Source organism: Anas platyrhynchos, chromosome 26 (genome assembly GCF_047663525.1).
Source record: "Anas platyrhynchos isolate ZD024472 breed Pekin duck chromosome 26, IASCAAS_PekinDuck_T2T, whole genome shotgun sequence".
Lineage (NCBI taxonomy): Eukaryota > Metazoa > Chordata > Aves > Anseriformes > Anatidae > Anas > Anas platyrhynchos.
Window position 1 is genome coordinate 413,246 of NC_092612.1, and position 23,668 is coordinate 436,913.

The following is a 23,668-nucleotide window of genomic DNA, read 5'->3' on the forward strand; positions in this document are numbered from 1 at the left end:
AATAAGGGTGCACAGAAGAACCCAGCAATAAGTTTGCTGATGGAAGGGGTGAAGGAAGGAAATGAAGTTACTCTTCCAATGTAGATAAGTAAAAAGCTAAAATTTGTAATGATCCACAATATATTGACATTTTTGCAACCTTTGCATCTCACAGAGACAAACAGGCACTCTTGCACTATCGGTGACTATGTAGAGGTGATTTCCCAAACATCAACCTTATCATTAGCCACTGCTGAAAACATTATAGAAAGGTTCAATGAAATAAGACACGTGAAGATCTAGGTGATGCAAAGAACAATTTTATTTGTGTTTAAAGCAGAACACAAGAGCAGACCAGTGTCAGGAAACAGGCACCTCTTTTCAGATTAAAGCACTACTCGCTCCTTTGGCTGTAATACAATACTGACCCAAGCATGCCACAAGCAAGCCTCAAGTGCTCTTGCACCAGGGAAAGACTGTCCAGGAATGACCTGGATGAAGAACAGCAATTCGGACAAAATGGATGGTTTGCCTTCTTTGCCCTTCATTTCCAAGTGTGAATGAGCTCTGAATCATAACAGAGTTCAACAACTTCCCACCAGGCCCTGCTACGCCACAGCAATTGCTATCAGGCTAGGGCCAGCAAGAAAGGTGCCCAACAGGTCCTCAGCAATGACAAACAGCACGGTGGGTATGCAGACATCTGTGAAATGGTGCTGTGCATACTGCAAATCTCTACACGATAAGTAGCAAGCACCCTTAACCCTGCTCTGTGAAGCGTGCCCAGGGGTTTCTTTGCACTGAAACCAAAGGCAGACACACGGTGCCACAAGGTGAATGCCATGCCATGTGTCTGTGCTCACCACTGGTGTGCCCGAACCAAAGCCTCCAACAGGACAGCTGAGCTGTAGCTCACATTAGCAGAAACCTAGATTCCAGCAATGAATGGGGACCCCCAGACCCAATTACCCTACACTCTGTTTTAACAGCTGCACCGAAGACTAGAGAGAAGAAGGGAGTCTAGGCAATGGCGTCTAGGCCAAGATGTCGGAGGTGGAATCTCCACAAGGGAAGCGGATAGAATGGGCAAGGCAAGGCCCATTGGGTTCCTTTCCGAAATCCACCAGGAAGTTCTTGTTCACCGTCAGGCCTCCTTTCTCAGTGTCCACATCAATCTGCAGCATGACAGAGCCTTCCCTGCAGGGGGGCGAGAGAGCAGGCATTACAGACAAGCACGCGGGGCCCTTCCTGCCCTTCATGAGGTGGAGGCATTCTCCCTGACATCTTGTCTTCTCCACAGAGAAGACAGCAGAGGCCCACTCCTAGCAGTGGCTAACACCAGCACCCATGGCTCCGTGCTGAATTCTCACCGGAGGCGAGTAAACCACCAGGCATGATGTGACAGACAGGCTGGAGCTTGCCTTTGTGTTGGAGGTCATCGTTACTGAACGAAAACGCCTCTGGTGGAGCAGAGCCGTGGCCTGGCTCTGAGAGACCCACAGATGGACTCACTCCACCTGCAAGGCCGATCAACGTACGCGCTCCCAAGCCAAGCCCTGCCACTGCAGCTCCACACAGGGAGCAGGTTCAGAGGTGCACGGGAGACAATTGCGTGTGCAATTCAACAAGAGCAAGCACAGCAACCGCAAGGGATTCCTCGCAGTCCCCTGGGTGAGGCACCTTCCCCACTTCTAGCACTGAGGCCTTGCAAAAGAGGCCCCTTTCCTCCCCCAGATTTCTTACCTGACCACGTTCGGGTAGAACTGCTTGTCCCACGTGCTGTAGAAGGAGTTGGTGACGTACAGCCTCTTGCCATCCAAGCTGAGCTGCATCTTACAAGGGCCACCGTACACCCTCTTGCACTGGAGGCACAACAGAGAGCAGGGATGTCAGGGCCTCTTTCTCTCAGCAGACAAGCAAAAGCAGAGGCAGCAGAGCAGAGAAGCAGAGCACAATGGCTGCCTCCCCTCCTAACACAGCTCACCTTGATCACCAAGGGCTCCGGCTGGCACTTCAGCTCTTCATCTCTACACACAGTCACGGGCCCGCCTCTGAGGATGCTGCCTCCCACAAACACCTGGAAGCAAGGCAGTGGGAGATGTGTGGCTTGTCTTGTAACCACCACCAGGTACTGATAAGGAAGCAACGCTGCAAGCCCCTCTGCCCGTCCTTACCTGTCCCACCAGCCTGGGCTTGCAGGTTTTGGAGATGTCATACTGGCGGATGTCTCCGTGCAGCCAGTTGCTGAGATACAGGTATTTGTCATCCAAGGAGATGACCATGTCGGCTGTGAAGGCTAGGGCACAGAAAAAAGAACTCTGGAGGAGGCGGCGTCAGCAGAAAACTCAGCCCCTCTGGCATGGCATGCATTGGGTTTACAGGGCACGGCCGCTGGGCTTTGCCAGGCTGCACAACGCAGCGCTCCGAGAGGAAAAGGGCAACTCCACCTCAGGGCTCACCAACCTGGCATCTTGCAGAGAATCCATCCCGACACCTCCTTGGCTGGTATCTGAATCGCCTCCTCTACTGACCAGGTATCTCTCTGCAAAGGAGCACAAACACCGTGCCGTGGGCATTCCTGGCTGCTCAGGACAGAGCCCTCCCCTGCGCTCGCCCGCTTGCACAGCCAGGCAAATCATAGAATCATAGGATATCTCGAGCTGGAAGGGACCCCTAAGGATCACTGAGTCCAACTCCTGGCACCGCACAGCTCTCCCCAAACTTTTAGAGCATGTGCCTAAGCGCACAGTCCAATCGCTTCTTAAATTCAGAGAGTCTGTGTGCAGTGCCTGGGTTTCTGGTGGCTGCGGGCAGAATACTTGCCTCACAACAAGCCTTGTAGAAGCGGTAGATGATGCCACTCAGGGCACAGCTGACATAGCCCTCAGCAGCATCGGGGTTGTGGAGGAACTTAACGCTCAAGGGCAACGAGTCCTCCCCCAGGTCAAAGCACTGGGTCAGGGTGCGGCAGGACAAGTTCCACACGTTCAGGCGGCGCCCAAAGACCCCTGAGGAAGAGGAAAGGCGAGAGTCAGGAGAGGGCAGGGGAGCTACGGAGATCGCTCACACCTAAAGACGCTCCCTGGCAGGGACAGCCACGGCAGCGGCTACCCAGGATTAGCAGCAGCAAAATGCAGTGACTTTGGGAACAGAGGGAGAGAACAGGAACCAGCCTGTCTTGAGGAGAGACGATGAGCGTCCTGGGGCAGTGCCCGTAAAATGGGCCATTTTGGGACAACTCCGCCTGCCCCCTCTCCCCGGTTCTGGACCGTTCAGCAACCGCATCAACATCCTCCCATGAGCCTGGTCAGTTCTGGCTCAGTGCTTGCATCCCCATTCTCACCTTTCTTCAAATCATCAGGATTAAATCCACGCCCCGCACGTTTTGGAACCAGTCCGGCAGAGCTGATGAGAACGTTGTGGCGGGGCTGGTACCAGAAGTCATAGCCAGTTGGGGGGGCCTCGCACTCGTTTTCCCAGTTACCTTTCAGCTCAAAGGTCTCTCCATCCAGCACAATAAATCCTCCTGTGATGCAAGAGGGCATGCACAACAGATCGAATACTCATCTTTCCAACCAGTCATGTTGTTCATGGTCTTATTGTAGGGAAAAATACCTTTTCCATTGCCAGCTGGATCTCCCATGTTGGCAATCAGTATATCACCATTAGGCAGGCTATGAGGTACACTGAGGTATCCCTTGTTGCACTTCCAGAAGACATCCACTGGCTCAATCATCTGAAAGAAGTGTATACACGAGTAAGTCTGACTGATCTGCTCATTTCACACTACATGGCAGAGCAGAGTCTTTGCCATCTGAGGTTTCTGGTGTTCACAGGAGTTTTCTTTCGAAGAAATCACACCTGCTAGGCCTTGCTCATCCTTGGAAAGAAGCGAAGAAGCCACTGAGCTCTCCTTTACAAGGACAACATGAATGCAGCAACTCGCAAGAGCTTGTTTGCCCACCTTACTCTTTGGGATGGGGGCCAGGCATGGGGTGCTACATGGCTTCCAGTTATTAGACACTCCCTGAATGCAACAGGCACAGGGAAGGCAAGAAAATGGGGGTGGAAGCCTCCCCTCAGCCTGAGAAGGAGAAAGCCGAGGGGGAAGCATGACCCAGGTCTCTAAAATCAGGGGGAAGAAAAGAAGAGGAGGAGAACCTTCTTCCCTGTGCATTATTCCAGAAGCACCAGTTCCCAAGTCCTTCCCAGAAAGTTGCCTTTGAATCAGCTCAGGCATACCTTACAGAGCTTGGGAGCCCGGCACTGTGAACCCACATCCACCACGTAAATACGGGAAGAAATCAAACAGGGGAGAATCAGCTTGTTCCTTTTTGTTGTGATATTGTCAAAGCAGACGCAGCCGGCGCCCCACCCTGAGGAATGCAGCTCGTCTTTGAGGTTGGGCATGGGCAGGCGGTGGATCACCTAGGCAGTCAAAGGCAAAGTTAGGGTTCAGTCAGGGAGGCAGGGACAAAAGGGGACATTAATACAGGCAGATACTTCTATCTTTGTAGCCTCCATGTGACTAGAGCTGGGAATGCCTCTAGAGACGCAGAAAGGAGAACATTGCTCCTTACACTAGCCATTGCCCTTTGACAGGTGACTGTGTGCAGCTGGGAAATGTGGAGATATCAAAGATTCATTCAAGAATTCCTCACCCCATGCCACTAAAATTCAGAAAATTACATATGAAGAAATGATGATTATCATCTTGACATGTCAGGTGATTCACTCTGGAAGCTTCTCCGAACACTGGACTCTCAGAAGTCTGTATTTTCTTTAAAGTGCATTTGCTCCTAATCTCTTGCACTAACGGAGTAATCAGGTAATATATATACAACCCTGATGTAGACAATATGCCTAGTATTTACTTGTTTCTGAAGGATTTCGCGTTTAGGATGACAGCAGACAGGTTGGTTCAGAGCATTCTGAAATTGCAGTACAGTAGAAAAAAGATGAAATCTGCAAAAGTGCAGGATACCCTAAACCATCTGGGTTACTAGTGAACATATTCCCTGCTGAGCAGCCACTGGCAGGGTGATTCAGAGCATGTGCTCAAAAGTTCACTAGTAGCACCAAGATGCTATGGAAATGAGTTGGGAAGTGAATCCCTACTGGCTTGTCCCCTGAGACAAAGAGATGCTGATGATTCAACTGGAGCCAGGTACACAGGGGACAGCAGAAAAGCAGCAGGGAGTTAACATTCATAGCAGACAACATCCCAGGCTGGTGTGTATCACCAGTGGAGAAGCAAGAAATAGGCCTGTCATGGCAAAATTATTGGTTGCCCAGACAGTCATGAAGAGGACATGAAAAACAAATAGGAAGCAGGATAAAAGAATCAACCAAGAGACAGAAATGAAAATGTGGAAAGACAAGAAGGTGCAAGGCATAAAAAAAAAACAACAAGCATGACAGAGTGGCTGGAAAGCACTCTGAATTTCCATAGCAGAAAAGAGTAAACGGCATGAATCAGGAAGCACAAAGACAGCAGCTAGTCATCAGCTCAGTAGAAACAGTCTAGGCACAGGTACCTGGCCGTAATACGGAGATCTGGGGTTGAGATCAACAGTGGCCAAGAAGTCAGGTTGGTCGATGCAAGTTTCTCGGTAAGTACAGGTCACATAAGCAACCTCTTCCCTAGGAGCTTCAAATAAAGAAAACTTGTGTTACAAAGAGACATAAAATGTCCATAAAAGAAAAAAAAAGTTTCAGCAGACTCAGATAAGACTAAGCTACGCTTTCTGCAGCTACAACCTTCCTCCTTGGTCAATGACAACTGCCCAGCCCTGGCTCACTCCTGGCCCAGAGCTGAGAACACAACACAAGCAGATCACTGCACAGCTCCAGTTTTCTCCCACCAAGGGAAGGGACTCAGCACATGCAATTAATTAACGGTGGTCTCTAAAAGACTCAGGCTTTGTCATCATCCAGTCTGAAGCTAACACCCCCCTTTCACAAATGCCCCCCTTTCCAAACATTCCCGAGAGGACTTGCCTTTCACAACGTCCGGGCAGACGGGGTAGTCGTAGCACTGAAGTTTGCATCTGTCTGAATTGAGAAGGAGAGAAGAATGAAAGGAGAAACGTCCACGTCCTTAAATGGTGCCAGTTCAAAAGGCTCCATCCCACCCAGTGGACCTTCGCCCACCCTCGTCATCAGTGGGGACCTCTGACCAGCATCTACTTGCGTAGATTTAGACTAGATATAAGGCAGAAATTCTTCACTATGAGGGCTGTGAGGCACTGGCACAGGTTGCCCAGAGCAGCTGTGGATGCCCCATCCCTGAAGCGCTCAAGGCCAGGTTGGATGAAGCCTTGAGCAAGCTGGTGTGGTGGGAGGTGTCCCTGCCCAAGGCAGGGGGGCTGGGATGAGCAAAGCTAAGCCCCTGGAAGCAGACCAGTAGCAAGATGAAAGAAACCCTTGTGTCCCAGGCTTCAGTCCCACCTTCCAGCAGCGCAGCAGAGCAACAAAGCTGCCAGTCCACAAGTGGGACTCGGCTTCAAGGTGGGATGTCTGCAGCCCCAGGCAGAGGCTGGAGCCAGGGCCAGGACGGAGCGAGAGGGCATGGAGCTGCTGTGGGGAGGCTGCAGAGCGTTTCTTACCCATGCTGAAGGCCTTCTGGTTCACTGTCCTCAAGAGCAGAGGTGCTGGGGCTGGAGGAGCAGCTTGCTGTCTGCCTTGCTGGAGTGGGTCGTGTAGTGCCAGGGCTGCTCGGAGGGCCCTTATATACACGACTAAGGGGTGGGGGGCAGAAAGCAAGCTGCCAAGGGAGGAGCGAATGTTCCCAAGCGTTTGGGAGGTGCCAGACCAGCGCTGTGGCTTGTTTCCGCCTTGCTAACCACCAATCTAGAGGAAAAATCTGCTAGTCCATGCAGGTCCTTTCCTGAAGCACAAGCCACCCCTATCTGATCCTGGGGCCCTGCTCATCTCCACTGGGACTTCTTCGGGCTCTGGAGGCCTCCATGGCCCAGCCAAGACACAGGCTAATTAAAGCCATCCCCAGTGCCCAGCTTCTTGCAATAGAAATGTGCAGCGATTGCAAATTCCAGACGAGGGATGAGAAGCCCAGCTAGATAATTGGCCCCACCAGCAGCCTCCTGGAAATTACGAGGCTTGAACTCATGGAGGCCACCAAAGGCACCTCCAAAATCTGGACCCTGACACAAGGCACGTCTCTGTTTGAGGGCTCAGAGGAAGACACGGGCTCCCTGCCACCAGCTCAGAAAGCCAGGCCCACAGGTTCCGCAACCCGTGAAGAAGACTTCCTGAGCTCGGAAGAACGGGGATCCAGGGATTCCGAGAGGCAGGGGCTCCACCAGTACTGAGCTCACAGGAGCCCTGAGGAGTTGCCGCCAGCTCCCAAGCACTCAGAAGATAACTATGGCCAGGGACAGATGCCTCAGGATGTACACTCTGTGCCAGTCTTGACCCAGCACGTCTGAGGATCAAGGCATGCCAGCTGCCTCTCAGGCTTGCACCTGCACACGGGAGAGTCAGTCAACCTGTGTAAAATAGGGACCTCAAGGTTTTGGGGCAGGTCGGCATCACAACACGGCACTGCAGCAGTGGCCACATCCTCTCCGCACCTCCCTGAAGCAGAACGATGCCAAGGAAAACTGATGCTGGAGGTGTCTCCATGTCCACCTGCTTGGACACCCCACTGCACAGCTCCATGGGTTCTTGGGACAGGGCCCTGCTGGGTGGCACAAAGCCCTACAATCCACCAAGCGCCATGGAACGTGAACGAGTACCATATCTCGCGGAAGAACTCCTCAATCAGCGGGCAAATTACATCGGGTAAGTAATTGCTCCACGTAGGAATGCAGAAACATCTGACAGAGCCACTAAAGAAGCCCTCGGGAGATCCCTATCAGAAGAGAGGACATCTCGCCCAGGCTCTAATTAATGGCTCTGGCTTCAGCACAGCTCTCTAAACAGGTGACGGGGGGGACACGGGAGCAGCCAAACTCTTGGTCTTTTCTGTGAGAGAGGAGCATCAAGCTGACACCATTGCCAAAGGATTCTTACAAGAACTCGTGTGATCTGTTCAGCACAAATGCGCCTCATCATTTTCACTGCCAAGGGCAAAGGCAGGCTGGAGAGGGGTTGTTACCTGCCACAGCTGGACCCTTCCACACAAACCATCAATGGACAGTTCGTGCTGCCACTGTTGCTGCCCAGCTACGCCAAGTTTCTCTGTAAGACAAGAAGAAGTTGGTAAAAGACCATCACGGAGGAGAGCAGAAAGCATGCATAGCAGTGGCACAAAACCTTGTTTGATTAGCTGCCAGAGAAGTGGAGTCCTACTCAAGGCAAGAGCGGCTCCTGTGAAAGAAATTACGTCCTCTGCCAACACCAGGAGGGGTCAAGAAATGCCATCAAGATCCAAGCCCAGGACTGCCCTTCTGCCTCGATGACCTGCGAGTAACACGTAGGAGTGGGGGGAAATACATGCACGGCAGTGAAACGCACTGGAATCACCTTCCGTGTGATTGGGCTTGCCAAACGCTTTTGGGTCAGGTGGCAGCAAAGGCAAAATGACTGGCACACAGGCTCACGCTCATTTTTTCCACAGGATTTGCCTTTCAGGCTGGCATGGCCTGAAGATGTGCTCCAGAAAATGGGCACCAGGGGATGCTGCCCACTGAAGGACACTCAGGCCTGATGGCAGGGTGCAGCTGCAGCGGCTGCTCCATCAGAGGCAACGTCAGGGGCTTGGCTGCTGCCCCTGACAGAGTGCTTTTGCAGTCACCATGTGCATGTCTCAATGCACCTTCTTGTACCCGTACACCTGCTAATTAAAAACTTCATTAGTCTGCTGCTCATTAACAGTGTGCTGGTCATCCTAGTTGGCTTTCCTCGGTGACGTCTTTGGCATCCCTCACAAAACCAAGCTGTGGGGCGTAGAGTTTTCTAATTAAAGCTGATAGGAAGAAGGATAAGAGCAGGCTCAGCAACACCAACAGGAACGCAAGCAATGGTTGGTGGGGAACAACATCGCTACAGCCTGCTCCCAGCCCAAGAAGAGCTCCCTGTGGCAGGCACGGGTAGGAAGCTGTGACATGGAAAAGCAACCGGGGACAGCCCAGACCATGGTGGCAGCTCCGTCCCTCCTCCTGCCCATCACTTCCAACCCTGATAGGGACGAACATGCTGTCATTGTGATCATGGGCATGACGGGGTTATGCAACGTGTTGTGGACTTGTATTGCACACTGAACACGCTGGGTAAAGACCTTTTATATATATAGGTATTTATTTGTCTTATATGTGACTTGGCTGCAAAAACGTAAATGAATCTGTAACCTTAAATTAACAATGAATGAGAGAAAAACAGAAAATATTGTTAGCAAGGAATAGGAAAGCTGCACCATGCCCTCCTGTGGCCATCTAGAAGATTACTTACTTTAACTTCCAGCAAACGAAGTCATGCTGAGGATACTCAGCAGTTTGGAAGTACCATCAGCTCCACGAGCCTAGGTCACACTAGCTGGTTTCTTCACATTCCTACCTGCTTCCCAAGAGATGATGATTTCAACAAACAACATCAAATACTGTATGCAGACCAAGAGTTTTATGTGCATGTGAGTAAGGATGGGTTTTAGCCAGTGGGTAAATCTTCTGCAACAGTATTAAATGAACATTTGAGTATCTCTTTCTCCAGTTGTACAAAATGGAAGAGAAGCTCTGCTTGTAATAATGGGAACAAAAGTGACTTCAGCAAAAATAAATTCCTCACCTAAGAATTTCTAAACAAATGTCATTGCTACTTTCTGAGATGATGTTACATTTTATGTTCTCTGAAACAGAAAAAGATGAAATACTAAAGAGAAGAAAAAAAAGTGAAGCTCCATCTGACTCGAAGAACAATTTTATTGCTGATGTTTTATAATATCACATACATACATAGATGTTAAAATATAACCCAGCTCTGGAAACACATGGCTTCAGATTAGATACGCATTATTTTTATGCTGTGTCTGCTGTATAACACCGATCAATTTATGAGTAAATTAAGCTTTGCAGGGAAAGGACACTTGTGCTCTGGGACAAGCCCATGAAATGTACACTTCTTAACAGCTTCACCACCACCACCTGGCAAACAATCCTTAAAAGATCAATGTGCTTGGCCTCAAAACCTGCAGTCAATAGTGATTACACAGGACTTAAGGCAAAGATTAGAGAAATAAATGAGATGTATATCATGTTTCAGAAAGATTCACTTGGCTGCCTCAGAGAATGAGAAGAAAATGGAGCTTCTGTGGCTCACCCTAATGGAATTCTAAATTTAGACAGCGGACAAAGTCCTGGCTGAACTGATTCACCTATATAAAATCAGAAGTGGGGGTAGGGAGGAGAGAGAGGGAGAAACAATCAAACAAAACAAACATGGTGAAAAAAAAAAAAAAGAAAGAAAGAAAGAAAGAAAGAAAAAAAGAAAAAAGCTCCATACAACAGTTAAATCCAGATGTCGGAGGTATTGTCTCCTCCAGGATAACGAATCTCATGAGCTAGAACAGGCCCATCAGGCTCCTTCCCAAAATCCACTAGGAAGTTTTTGTTCACTTTCAATCCACCTCTTTCAGTATCCACATCAACCTGCAGCATAACAGAGCCTTCCCTGAAAAAAGGGACAAGAAAACAGACATTGGGAAAAGAACTCATATTTGCTGGGCAGGATTTGTCTTTGTTTAATATAGAAAGAAATTAAATTCCAGATTCAAACTAGGCCTTAGCAGGCCTAAAAAGTGAGTTACACTGCCTCAGTGAAATCTGCAACCTCATATTAGCAATTAATGAGTGAAATAGTTCATTCATAGCAGTGAATGAGTGAATTGTTGTTAATTAACAAGGAAAAGGCAAGCTGCACTATGCCCTCCTGTGGACACCTGGAAGATCATCTTTTCCACTCTTGATTAACAAAAAAATATAGTCATGCTGATGTGCTTAAAGGTAGTTTGGAAGTAATACAGAAGGCTAGGCTATGTTTACTGGTTTCTTCCTATTGTTATTTACCAGTGTGTACAGACCCAGAGTTTTGTGCCTGTTAAGGAGGGGGATGGATTCTGGCTTGTGAGTGAAATACCCAGATTGGAGATCTGTGCGTAAAAAGTTACTGTATTCCGTCTCCTTGCCTGTGTAGACCAGCTGGTATAGGCACACTATTATTTAAGTAATAGTAGTAAAATCTTGAACACGGGCCTGTACAGTCATCCCTTTCACTGAGGTGTACTTACTTGACAAGATCTGGGTAGAACTGCTTGTCCCATCCACTGTAGAGAGAGCTGGTGACATACAATCTCTTCCCATCCAAACTAAGCTGAATCATCTGAGGTCCACCTTGCACTCTCTTCCCCTAAAATTGTAACAGAGAACAAGGCGGTCAAGACAAGCAGCCAGAGAGGCTGAGCAAAAGAAATGCAACAGCAAGGAGAAACAAAACGTGACAGGCCTGCTACTTAGAGAACCATCCAGCATTCTGAAATCCCTGACACTGGAGTAACAAATCTTCCTGTTTTGGAGAGAGAACAGTTTTTATTGGGAGCCTTATTTCTTATTAAGAGGTAGCCTCAAAGCCAACTCAGATGGGTCTTGCTTACTTCACAGAACTAGCAATGTAAGAAAGTAAGGGCTGAATGGATCATGATGCTGTGCTTAGATGAAAGCATAAAAAAATCAAGCAAGAGATGGGTGGCATAACACAGTTGCAAATAAGAACATGCCTATACAGCAGCTAGGTTACAAACTGCACTATGAATAAAAGGAGTATGTGGAGCTTCCTCAAACCATCTTCAGTAGACAACAGATCCAGTCATGAGTACGTTCAGATCTTGCACATCCAATAACACTTTGCATACATGGCTGCCTTGGCAGTGATAATATTAATGCACACTAATCATGGCCAGAGACAGTTAATATTTTTTCATTTTTATATCACATTGACTAGTTTTATAAAACTCTTTATCTGAAAACTTATATATACACACACACACACAAGGGATGCTGAGGAATACTACATGACCTGGTTTAGTTTTTCAGTTGTTGAATGATTATCAGAAGGAATGGTAGCAGTGTGATGTATACACATTGAATTAGCTTTAAATTAGCTAGCTAACAACAGCAGGGAAGATGTAATTACACAGCCTTTGGTACAGTCAAACAACTTGTACCATTCCATCGGGGACCCAGAACACTTACCAGGATTTACTAGCTCCAGCCCATGCTGAAATGTGATACCTGCAACCCAGGCTGTAAGCCAGGATATAAACTTGCTCAGATACTGCTTTATATGTTGCACCTTTGACTGCAGTGTAGGGATATTTCAAAACAGATTATAATTAGCAGCGCGCTGACAAATTACAACATGCATGTTAAGAAAAAGAAAACCTACTTTGATCACAAATGGCTCTGGCTGACACTGCAGCTCCTTGTCTTCCACTACAGTTACAGGTCCACCTTTTATGATACTGCCTCCCAGAAATACCTGTAACCAAGGGAGGGTGTGAGAACAGGTGCTGGATATCAAAGGAACATGAAAGCAATATAGTGATCATTCTCAAGCAAGGGTAAATTGCCATTTCCTCCTTTCTGAAAAGGAGGAAATAAGGTTGTACTGCCCTTGTATGTGACAGATTTTCTGAGGCTGGCTTACCTGACCCACCAGCTTGGGTTTGCGAGTGTTGGAGATATCATACTGACGGATGTCTCCGTGCAGCCAGTTGCTGAAATACAGGAACCTGTCATCCAGTGAGATGAGGACATCGGTAATAAGACCTTCAAGAAAAGATGCAGTAGCAGTCACAAAATGGACTAGACGAGCAACAATCAAAACCACAAGCCTATGATCTTTTGAAATTCCAGTCATATTAGCCTCAGAAAAATATGTTAAGAAATGGGCTGAACAAACACAACCATCCTTGGAAACTCTGTGCTTACTCAAATGGAGGTTTAGACCCTACCAGCATTTCCAGGACTATTCTGTAATTCTGTTGTGGAACTACTGTGAGTTCATATACAAGACCCAAACACAAAGTATTTTTCTATAGAATCTAACCTCAATCATTGAGCAATGTGAGAGCAGAGGCCTGACAAGATCTCCCACTTGGTGGCTCATAAACAAAGCTAAATTGGTTACATCGTGTTATACAAAGAATCCAAGCAGAAACTTAGTATTTTACAAGGAAAGTGTTTGAACACTTAAAGATTTCCCAAAAAGCTACACTGCAGAAGGGAAGAACACCCCATTGCTTCTCCAAACATGCTCATACTAACCAGGCATGTCAGGGAGAAGCCATCCTTGCACCTTCTTGCTGGGTACTTCAATCACCTTCTCTGCTGCCCAGTTTCCTTTCTGCAAAAGGCACAGGAGAAAACACAGCATTATTAGTGCCTTGATGTTAGCCAAGAAGCTTGCATGACAGAGGGAGGAAAAGCAAACGGTACTTTTTATTTAACAGGTCCTGTACGGAGGTGATACACACGCTGCAGTGAAGTGTTACCAAGGGGTGAGAACAGTAAGTACACCACCACCACTGAGGATGAGCTGTGTTAGTAATGCAACAACATCTCCGACTGCTCTAACAGCAGCAGACTGCTAACGTCCTATAGACTGTCATCCTATCTCCTCCAGCTTGCCCTCCAAAATGACAATAGTTCTGCTCCCCTGTTCATGACACCGTCCTAGCTCTAACTTCAGGTCTTCCCTGTGCTCCCAAATAGTGGCTGAGCAGTAGGCAGCACAGGCTGTCACTGGCGACAAGTCACACGTCAGCTGCAGAGATACTCAGAAAGTCTGCCAACTGCAACTGCTCAGCCACGAAGGACCTGAATGGTAACTTCATGAAACCCGTGGTACTGCTTTTATCCTCACCATCATTAGATGGTTTTCTCTCTGACATGATGGTATTGCTTGGCTAGAATTGGACTGGAATTAGGAGCTCTCTCTCTTTTTAATCAAATTCCACTATTTCCTAAGTGATTGGTGGATTTCTGAAGCAGATAGGTTTGCCATGGCTTCTTCGATTGCTTACCTCCGTCTTGTAAAACCGATGTACTGTACTATTCAGAGCACATCCAACAAACCCTTCTGCAGCATCCGGATTGTGGAGGAATCGGATTTCCAGAGGAATGGAGTCCTTCCCCAAGTCAATTTTCTGAATGTAAGTATGAGAGTTCCAGTCCCACACATTAATATGACGGCCATAATGCCCTAAGGGATCAGGTCAGACAAAAAGAAGCACAGAAGAGATTATTTTAACTTTAATGAAAAACCACTTTTACTTTTGAGAGTTTAAACACACGATCCCTCACCTTTCTCTACATCAGCGGGGTTAAACCCATTTGCCAAGACTTTTGGGGCTCCCCACTCAGTGCTCATCAGGACATTATGCCGTGGCTGATACCAGAAGTCATAACCAAAGGGGGGGACCTTCTCCCCTTTCTCCCAGTTTCCTTTCACTTCAAAGGTCTCTCCATCGAGCAAAAGAAAGCCACCTGATACAAAATGGAAGAAGACACAAAGTGTTAAAAAAGATAAATAATATATTAATACTTAAATATCTATTTGCTAAGCACTCTGTAAATGTGATCTTATGCTTAACAAAAATATTGTGATTCCATTCCATAAAATAACAAAGGGGATTAATACCTTTTCCATTGCCAGAAGGATCTCCCAAACAGCTGATTAATATGTCACCATTGCCCAGACAGTGAGAGGTGTGAGGATTAGCCACATTACCCTTCCAGAACAGCTCCACCGGTTCCACAACCTAAAATGAGTATACATATAACCAGACCTTCACTAAGATTATGGAATACCAATTTTACCAGTAAGAGCAGAAGTTTCAGAGTGGGAATGGTGTGTGCCTCAGGGCAGCAGTTTCTTTTGCTACTTTGCTTTTTGAGTACTTGACACCTCTTGCTTTCTACTCTAGCCAATAATACACTACCATCCATGACATTATAGATATGTTTGTTCTTTTCAAAAACATAAACAGCAACAGTCTAATTCATGCACCACTGAGACACGTGCATCTGAATTTGTTTTAATTAGTATTAGTGGCAGAAACACCACTGTGCGATTTTCAGATGTCAGCTCTCATTTGGAGTTCAGAGGAAAGAAAATCTTTGAGACTTGCCAGACACAGTTTGAAACAAAATCCACTGTATAGGAAAAGACCCTTGGGATGTTTTATTCCACTGTATTAACACTTAAACTCTGGCAATGTTCTAAAGATCTCAAAATGGTAAGATTATGAATGAGAGCATTTGTAGGATCACTTAACATTTTCCTTCATTACACATTATGACCTGTCTTCAAAAGCCATGTTTGATAAGTACACTAAATTTGTCTCTGGCACTCTGTACTGAAGTTTTACCCATTGGTGTAGGATTCACCCAAATTAATGCTATCCCAGCTGAAGCCAGGACACAAGTATCGATTCTGACAGTGTACATATTTACATCAAAGCTAGTCCTCTATGCTTATTTTATAATCAATAGAGATATAGACACTTTCAGGACATAATTCCCTTATCCTAATACAGTTGTCTAAACTAGGTTAGACAAATCTGACTCCAGCAATGTGTATTTTTCCACTGTCAGAGAAGGGAATCTGAACAGGTGTGTACAAAGTAAAAAGCCTGTATCCAAACCAAACCTAAGCCAAATGAGTTCTATTGAAGTGGAAGCTTTAAAAATAAAAATAAAAATAAAAAAACGATTTGTTTCAAATAACAAGAGATAACAAAAAATGTTATTTTCTCCATACTAAATAATTTACTAGATTTTTCTTTTTAAAAATCTATATATTGTAAGTTTAGGAACAAGGATTATAAATCAAGGAGGAGGTGTCCTTTATGGAGAAGATCTGGTTTTGCTCAGTAGAAATCCCATCAAATTTGAACTCATCAGGATCTCTGAAAAACATATGCTCAGTTGAATGTGTTGACTGTGTCAGATATGAATTTGCCTTGTGATCTGCTAGTCAGAAACGATATTACAGCGTGCAAACACATTGACTGAAATTAGTATTGCAGAGGCAGGCTGAATTCTGAAACTTCCTAACTTCTGAGTGTTTGACATTGTATACACATGTACTTGCAAGATTTTTGTGTGCAATTTATCAATAAACTGTAGGAGTTTCAGAACCCCCACAAGTTCCTAATATTTGGCAAAAGCATCTAAATCTGTTCTGACTCCACTATTCTAATTTTAAGTTGGGATCCATAAAATTACCATCTCTTGGTCAAAAAATAATAATAATAAATAAATAAATATATATATATATATATAAAAGAAATAACCAAAATATACCTTATGGATTCTAGGAGCCTTCGGGTCCGTTCCCACATCCACCACATAAATGCGAGACGAGATCAGACTTGGTAGAATGAGACGATTTCTTCTCTTTGAAGCATCCCCATAGCAGCTGCTACAGGCGTTCCACCCTGAATGATGGAGCTCATCTTTAAGATTGGGCATGGGCAGGCGGTGGATGACCTACAAAGTCAGAGACATACTTAAGATTCAGTCTAGGATAGTTTTTCCCCTAGGCAAAGAAATGGGTCTTTATGTCAAAGCATAAATTAATAAAGAGCAGAAGAAAACTGCTATTTGTTATTCAGGAAGCAGATTCAGTGCGAGATATGCAGAGCTGAAACAGTAAAGCAGGAGAAGAAAGTTGGACATCACAATTGCATAGCATTTGTTAAATGTTGTATGCTATTAAATTCATCCCAGTCTTTTAAAGGTTCCAGCTAATTAAGGAGACGTGGAATAATAATATGGAAAAAAAAAAAAAAAGACAAAATAAAAAACAAACCATCAATTGTCTATGTGCTGCAAGTCTTACACTTTACAAGATTTACCTGATTACAGCTGGGGCTGACTGTTGCAAACTGACTTGTTAATTTGCACTCTTGCTTCTGTTTTTTACCTTTCCCCTGTATAACTGAGAAAAGTTGAAGATAATAGCTAAGTCTGTCAAATGTTCAGGCTATTTGTTTCCTCCACTCCTCTACAATAAAAACCTAAGCAGTAGTTATAAAAAAAAAAAAAAAAAAAGAAAAAAGAACAAATTATGAAAATCTACATTGTAAAACTAGATTCACTGCTCCTTCAAGATATGGAGATCAGAGTCCAAACATCTTTGGTAATTTCAGTCATATGAGCACTGAATGTTTAAATACAGTTTAGAGCATACTGTTTGCAGCAACAAACTAATCAGTCTTAACAATAATTGGGATCTGGTAGTGCTGGTAGATGGCTACCTACAGCTTTCCATTCACAAAGCAGATGGATTAGATTTCTAATGTGTACAATTTCCCATGATATCAGGGATCCTATACTATAAACTCTGTCCACGCTATTGGCACCCCCCAGGGAAATAAGACCTTCTAGAGTTTAATGCTTATGCTCAGTATAAATCAGCAACAGTGCTACAAAGAGGACTATTACAACACTTAGCACAAAAGCATTGCTCTGAACATGTCATGAGACTAGCAAGGTAAATGTTATTTTGACTAACCTAGTAAGAAAAACAGCAGAGGATTTAATTGATTCTCAACGCAAATACCTATTTGAAAGTTATGAAAAAAGAGAAACAAAACATGAAGTCAGTTACAGAGCAGAGAAGGAAAGTTCACAAATCATATAAGAAGTAAGAAGTAAGACTAGAAGCAGTGAATGCAAACCCAACTATTCATCACCCTAGAAAACGGAGCACTAGAGCCGTTCTACACATGGGTACCTGACAGTAGTGGGGAGATTTGGGGTCAACATCCACAGTGGCCAGGTAGTCAGGCTTCTCTATCCCAGTGTTTCGGTAGATGCAGGGCAGGTACAAGATCTCCTCCCGGGGACCTTTCAAGGTAGAAGTCTTGTTTAATGTGTTGGAACAAATCACTTTATAAAAAATGAGGTTAATATTGAAATACTCTTTTTTTTTTTTTTTTAATCTCCAAGTCTATGAACTGTGATTCTCCCTCACTGGTAACTAGGAAGCCAGACCTCAGCATTTCCGTTGTATGGAGGTAACATTTCCATTGTATGGAGGCTACAGCAAAATGCTTCAAGGGCTTTGGTAAGGTTCAGGATTTAACCCAGCAGTGCTGGGAAGATCAGAACATGACTTTAGTACAGCTACGAGTGGATGAGAAGCTTCCCATTGAACTATGTCACACAGTCCCTCCTCCAGTTTTCCTTGTCTTCTCTCATAGAAAAATCACTTGCTTTTATGAGAGAGTCTGAGTGCAGTCTGTAAAGCTCTCCACCCAAAAATATAGAAGAATCATTTTTGTAAGCTAAATTATGGTAACTTGCACCTCATATTCTTATGGATAAGCTCTATTTTGCAGCATATTAGCATCCTATATCCTATATCTGCACACTTATCTAAACCCTGATCTGCTTTGTTTCAGCACTATGATTCAGTGAACTCATGGTAACAGAGCTTGCATGCTTTGTGCAGCTGGGTCCAAAATGAAATCAAATCTCTTCTGATATTTGAAGTCTACTTGGCCTTGCTAATTAGCCACTCTGGAAGGCATCTAACTAATCTTCACTGAATTTGAAATCAATTCCTTTACTGATGGCTTGGATTTAAGAAAAGATCCCACTACTTGCCTTTCATGGCATCCAGAGGAGTTGCGTATCCTGGACCACATGCTCCACATTTTGCTGATTAGAGGAAAACAAAGAAGTTTAAGTCTCTAAATTATTTTAAAATTTACCTATAAAATAATATTGGCTTTGAATTCAAAGATTGATGAATCTTAGATTGATTTTTACATTACCAAACACCTGTAAGTCTCACTGACTCCAGTTAGTGGTGAAGTTACTTCAGTTTCTGAAAATATACTGAATATGACACTCCACACTCAAAAATGATGGCAAATTTTGGCCTTCATTTCAAAGAGTTCAACCTCACTATTTTAAACCACATTCATATATGACAATGGTCTATGGATTTAAAGAAAATTGTGTTAAATGTTTTAGAGATAGCTGCTGAATCACTGCCAGATGAGTAAGTAGCCAGATTGCCCAGTTTGAACAACCCATTTTATTATTATTGGAAAGCCTCCAGTCTTCCTCTGCATATAAATGCTGAAGAAGTGGTGACTTTTAAGGATTTATGACCTGGGTAAGAGGTGATACTGCAGGCAACCAGAAAGGAGAAGAGAAAGGGGAATTATAAACCCTTACACATTTTCTCTATTTGAAACTCAGCTCCCCACCTCTGTTCCTTGAACTGGCAATTCCATATTTACCCTTTCTAGCTCCTCATCTACAGCATGAATCAGCAGAAGGAAAACAGCTTAGTGGGGAAACCATAACTTTAGAAGAACCCCACAAAAGCAGACAAAAAGACCGAGTCTGGTGGAAAGCTGGGCTCTGTGTCAGGAGGGAAGACAACGTTTTATAGAAGCTGAGCATGTAAGACTGAGAAGCAATGCTCCTGTTTTCTGACAGTCAAAACCAATGATAAACCCTCAAAACTTCAATGGGGAATGGGACTGCAGCAGTTGTCACAGATTCTCTATCTGGAAAGTGATGCGTTCACTGTCAAAAAGACACGACTCCTGTTTTAGGCTCATTCAGAATTAAGAGCTTGATCTTGATGAAGCACTGCTCGCTGCTTACATGTAACATTTCATAACTGTTCCAGCTTATTTCTAACTTCCTTATTTCCCTTTGTACAAGCTTGGATCCATATCAACATCTAAAATAATATTCAAACAGCTTCATACACAGCAATTTCTACTCAAGCACAGTCACTAGAACATGTATGCTGAGGACTGTATCAATAAACTGTTGGCTAGAATTAAGAAAATATTACCCTGAAGTATTCTCAGGTTATTCCCCCTCTGCTCTCATGAGACCCCACCTTATAAAAATAACCAGCTAATTGTTTGCCATTCTCTGACACCGCCACATTTAAATACAAAAGTGTTTTTGTTTTTGTTTTTGTTTTGTCCTGAATGCTGCAGGCCTAAGAGAGGCAAAATGCTTCAAGCAATCCACTCATTGCATTTGGAGGCTCATAATTTTAAAAACAAGATCTTCTCAAAAAGAGCTATTTAGTACTTTAGGTTTAATTTCACATTCTTTGTGAAACATTTTTATCTGAAAACGCAAAATAGAAAGTTTGCTTTGTTCCACTTATGTCTAAGTTTTACAAAAAGCCATAATTTAAACTTTATTCCAATTTTCTCAATCACCTAAATTAGCAGGCACTCAGTATGCATTAGACCACAGTGTAATTAGCATTGCAAATGCAGCGTTCTGCAGATTACTTTGAGAAAAAAGATTTGTGCAAAATTGTTTTCCAGAGAAAACATACAGCAAGATGAGGAACATTTCCTCTTACATTTGTTTGTTTCTGCTTTCCCTCTGATCTTGTTCAAACACTCTTTTATTCTAAACCATTGTATCTAACTGCCTCAAGATATCTGAGGATGATGCAAGTCTTTCTGTTATATGATGCCAAGCTCAAAGTCTTTCTGTTATATGATGCCAAGCTCATTTGTGAGTACAAAATAAGGTTTTTGTCATGAGACTGATTTGTACCATCTTGTAGCAACATGCTATGTACAGTAACTGCGGATATTTACACAGCAAACAAATTAATATAAATCATTACATTCCGGAGCCCCCATCAATCTGGCAGCTGGCTAAGTATTTTGAACACCAGGAAGTGGGACATCGTTATCACATACATGTGGTTTGCATGCTCCAGCTACGACAAAAACACTTTTTTTTTTTTCCTGTATCTTACACCTTTGCAGACAAATTCCCTTATGGATAGCTCCTCATTCACAAAGCCCACCTTCCTCGTCTTCCTAATAAAACAACATTTCTCTACCACCAATTGCTCACGCTAATTTAATAGGAAGAACACACGCATTTAACTTTAATTGCTTCATTGTACAATTTTCCTTTTTTTCCTCACAAATGGAGGTACTATGAGTCCAGCTTCTCCTCATTCCTATGCAGCTTTTTGTGTATATGCACTAAGAGCTGATAAAAATGCAATTTTTATTTATTTTTTTTACCATTGTTTACAGCAATTCTCACTTCTGGAGAGCAAAGAGAACTGAGGAATCCAATCTAGTTTCCATTTGCTCTGTATTTTTTCATGTCTTTCTACCTGTCCTGTTCCTCTCGCTGGAGACCAAGTGGACCAGTAAACTCAACAAAACTGGGATCCTTCGTGGACCACCACCACAAATCCACAAGCCACTCTGGAAAACTCTGTGCTAATTAACCACAAGGATTGGGGATATTTTGCTACACTTCAAACAACTAAAAGGCCAATCTGTTTATACTTATGTAACGTGTGTTAATGTTCCTAGGTGACATGCAAAGCCTCTGAGGAAGCCACAGGTGCGCTATACCCAGATTAACCTGGAGTTACTTGTAGTCTTGTATAATGACGTTTATAGATATACAACAAGAGGTAATAGTGTTGTAAAAAATATCCTACCTGATAAAGCACAGTTTCATAGTAAGCCGGGCAACTATTTACACAAGGAAGAAGTACTTTCTTTCACAGTTTGGGTTTAACAGCTTGAAATGAAGGAAGGGAGCATCAAAGACTTTGCCTTTTTATTCGTATTATTTTATGGCAACAGAGTTCTTCAGCCCACTTAAGACAAACTGTAAAGGTGCCTATGTGAAAGAGGGAGTTTAGGAGAAACATGGCAATAGATTAGGCAACTCTGTGGAGAGCTTAAAGTTAGGTAGAATAAATCTAGGCCAAACTGCGCTTTTCACAGAGCCTGAGGAAATAGAAACTTCACTCAGCCTCAGTGTGTGCATTGATTAAATGCTGACATTAAAAAACAAAGGTAGGCAAATCTGGTGCATGGTATGACTGTGCCAGGTTACGCTGCTGAAATAAACACCCAAGTGGCAAAAAAAGAAATGAGTTTATCAGCTATAGTATGTGCATGCCAAGAAACAGGCCTTACAGAACTTACAAAAGAAGCACATTCTTTCTAGAATCCGAATCTTTTTCCAAGTAACAAATTACGCAAGGAGACTTTAATGATCTGTTAAATTTTTGAAGAGCAGTCTAAGACTTCATCTTATACACTGCCAAGTGCATACTTTTCCAAACCTTGTAACCAATTAATCACCACCAGGCTGCTTTAAGCTTCACAGTACAGCATTTAACTTACACTTTATATGCTGCCTGGTTACTTCTTACAGGCTGCCACTGCCATTTAGACAAAACCGTCATTATCATGGGTTGCAAATTGAAACTTGCAGTTTTTAGGAACTGAAGTAAAACGAACACAGTTTACTTTGTGCTATTAGTACTTACAAAAGCACAAAAAGATAAGCATTCACCGCAGGGAGATAACTGATAACCCAAACCAGTCTCTTTTGCTGAGTCAGAAGCATTGTTTTTGTCTGTGCAGTTATGGGTGTTTTTCTAAGTTCTACAACTTTTTTTTTCTTTTTTTTTTTTTTTTTTTTTTTTTTTTTTTTTGTGAAATCACAAGGTAACAGTGTCCACTTTGTAAATTATACAACAATATATCCACATACAAAGTAACTTTTCTACTTCAGTCCTCTTCATTTCCTGGCATCCAGAAATAAAAGTAAAAATTATATAACCAGAAAGGGAGTTCGGGTCCTCAGTTTACCATCTTCCTGAAAGGGGCACTCACATCCACATTCAACTACGGCAGTAAATCCAGATACTTATTTCAGTTTCTAAACGCTGAGGTACTAGGACACACAATTAATGACAGCGTAAAGAGCAGCCACTGATAGCATTACAGCTGTTTATTTACAACCACGGGAGCTTTCAGTAGCTTAAAGAAGTAAACCCTTTAATAGATGAAACGCACGCCCGTGCTGTGCCTCTCCTTACCAGTCCACCCCACTAACAAACACGCTCACAAACTTCACACGGTGCAGAACTGCAGAAAAAAGCAGCAGACCCCCCTGCAGGTCCCAGGGGTCTCTTACCCATGCTGGACCAGGCGATCCCAAGTGCTCGGTGTGCACAGCAGGAAGTGCAGCCGCCTGGACGGGATTTTTGTGAAGCAGAAGCTGCACCTAGAAGGCAATAAATGCAAGCCTGACGGGGTGGGCAGGACGAGAGAGAAGCTGCCCAGGGGAGGACCCAGTGCGGCAGAACACAGAGGTGAGGAACAGAAACCCAGCACCTACCTCCTGGGAAGCAGAGGAGGAAGCTTTTGGAGCCCACTGCCCGACGTAGCAGAGCTGTACCTGGAGCTGCAGCTGGCTCTGGTTGCCTTTCCACTTGCTCCTCTTTATATTCCAGATGTATTTATCTGTGTGCCTTGTGCCCAAGTAGCTGCCCTTGCACAGAGAAAGCCTGTACGCTTTCTAACAGCAAAGGGGGAAGCAGTTGTGCTCCAAAGCTCCTGGCTGTGGGCAGCGTTTCAAGTTCTCCAGGAGCAGACGCATGTGAGACCAGAGCGCAGCTCTGAACCGCGTCCAGCTTGGCTCGCAGCAGCTGTGTTTTTAACACTTCACGGCCCTTCGGTCCCTGAAACAACGCAACCACAAAGAGGGACCTGGCCTGCTGAAAACTTCACAGCATCACTGCTCAGAGCAGCTTCTTTCAGGACTGACAGCTGCCCTGAGCATGTGAAAATCTCGGTTTCACTCGTTAGCCTACCTGGGATTCTGCTAACTGCCCCTGC

General features: G+C 44.4%; 2 protein-coding genes across 3 annotated transcripts; both read right to left on the bottom strand.

Moving 5' to 3' along the window:
* Positions 1–283: 283 nt before the first annotated feature.
* On the bottom strand, positions 284–6,743 carry LOC119712979 (methanethiol oxidase-like). Of its 2 annotated transcripts, none has more exons than XM_072028067.1 (12): positions 6,588–6,743; positions 5,980–6,033; positions 5,517–5,629; positions 4,222–4,407; positions 3,595–3,715; positions 3,323–3,505; positions 2,803–2,987; positions 2,443–2,521; positions 2,154–2,275; positions 1,964–2,056; positions 1,723–1,841; positions 284–1,176 (listed from the first exon to the last, which is right to left on the bottom strand). In XM_072028067.1, the coding sequence occupies exons 1-12, from the start codon at positions 6,589–6,591 to the stop codon at positions 1,014–1,016; spliced, it is 1,422 nt and encodes a 473-aa protein (XP_071884168.1). In that variant the 5' UTR covers positions 6,592–6,743; the 3' UTR covers positions 284–1,013. The 2 variants fall into 2 exon arrangements, with proteins under 2 accessions (XP_071884168.1, XP_038023955.2); XM_038168027.2 differs by having other exon boundaries at positions 2,443–2,517; positions 2,799–2,987.
* Positions 6,744–9,839: 3,096 nt separating this feature from the next.
* LOC101801727 (methanethiol oxidase) lies at positions 9,840–23,418 on the bottom strand. The gene is made up of 13 exons (XM_038168026.2): positions 23,169–23,418; positions 22,965–23,054; positions 18,609–18,662; positions 17,734–17,846; positions 16,299–16,484; positions 14,632–14,752; positions 14,295–14,477; positions 14,015–14,193; positions 13,257–13,335; positions 12,637–12,758; positions 12,376–12,468; positions 11,222–11,340; positions 9,840–10,605 (listed from the first exon to the last, which is right to left on the bottom strand). Exons 2-13 carry the CDS (start codon positions 22,966–22,968, stop codon positions 10,443–10,445), a joined length of 1,416 nt encoding a protein of 471 aa, XP_038023954.1. The 5' UTR covers positions 22,969–23,054; positions 23,169–23,418; the 3' UTR covers positions 9,840–10,442.
* Between the last annotated feature and the right edge of the window lie 250 nt (positions 23,419–23,668).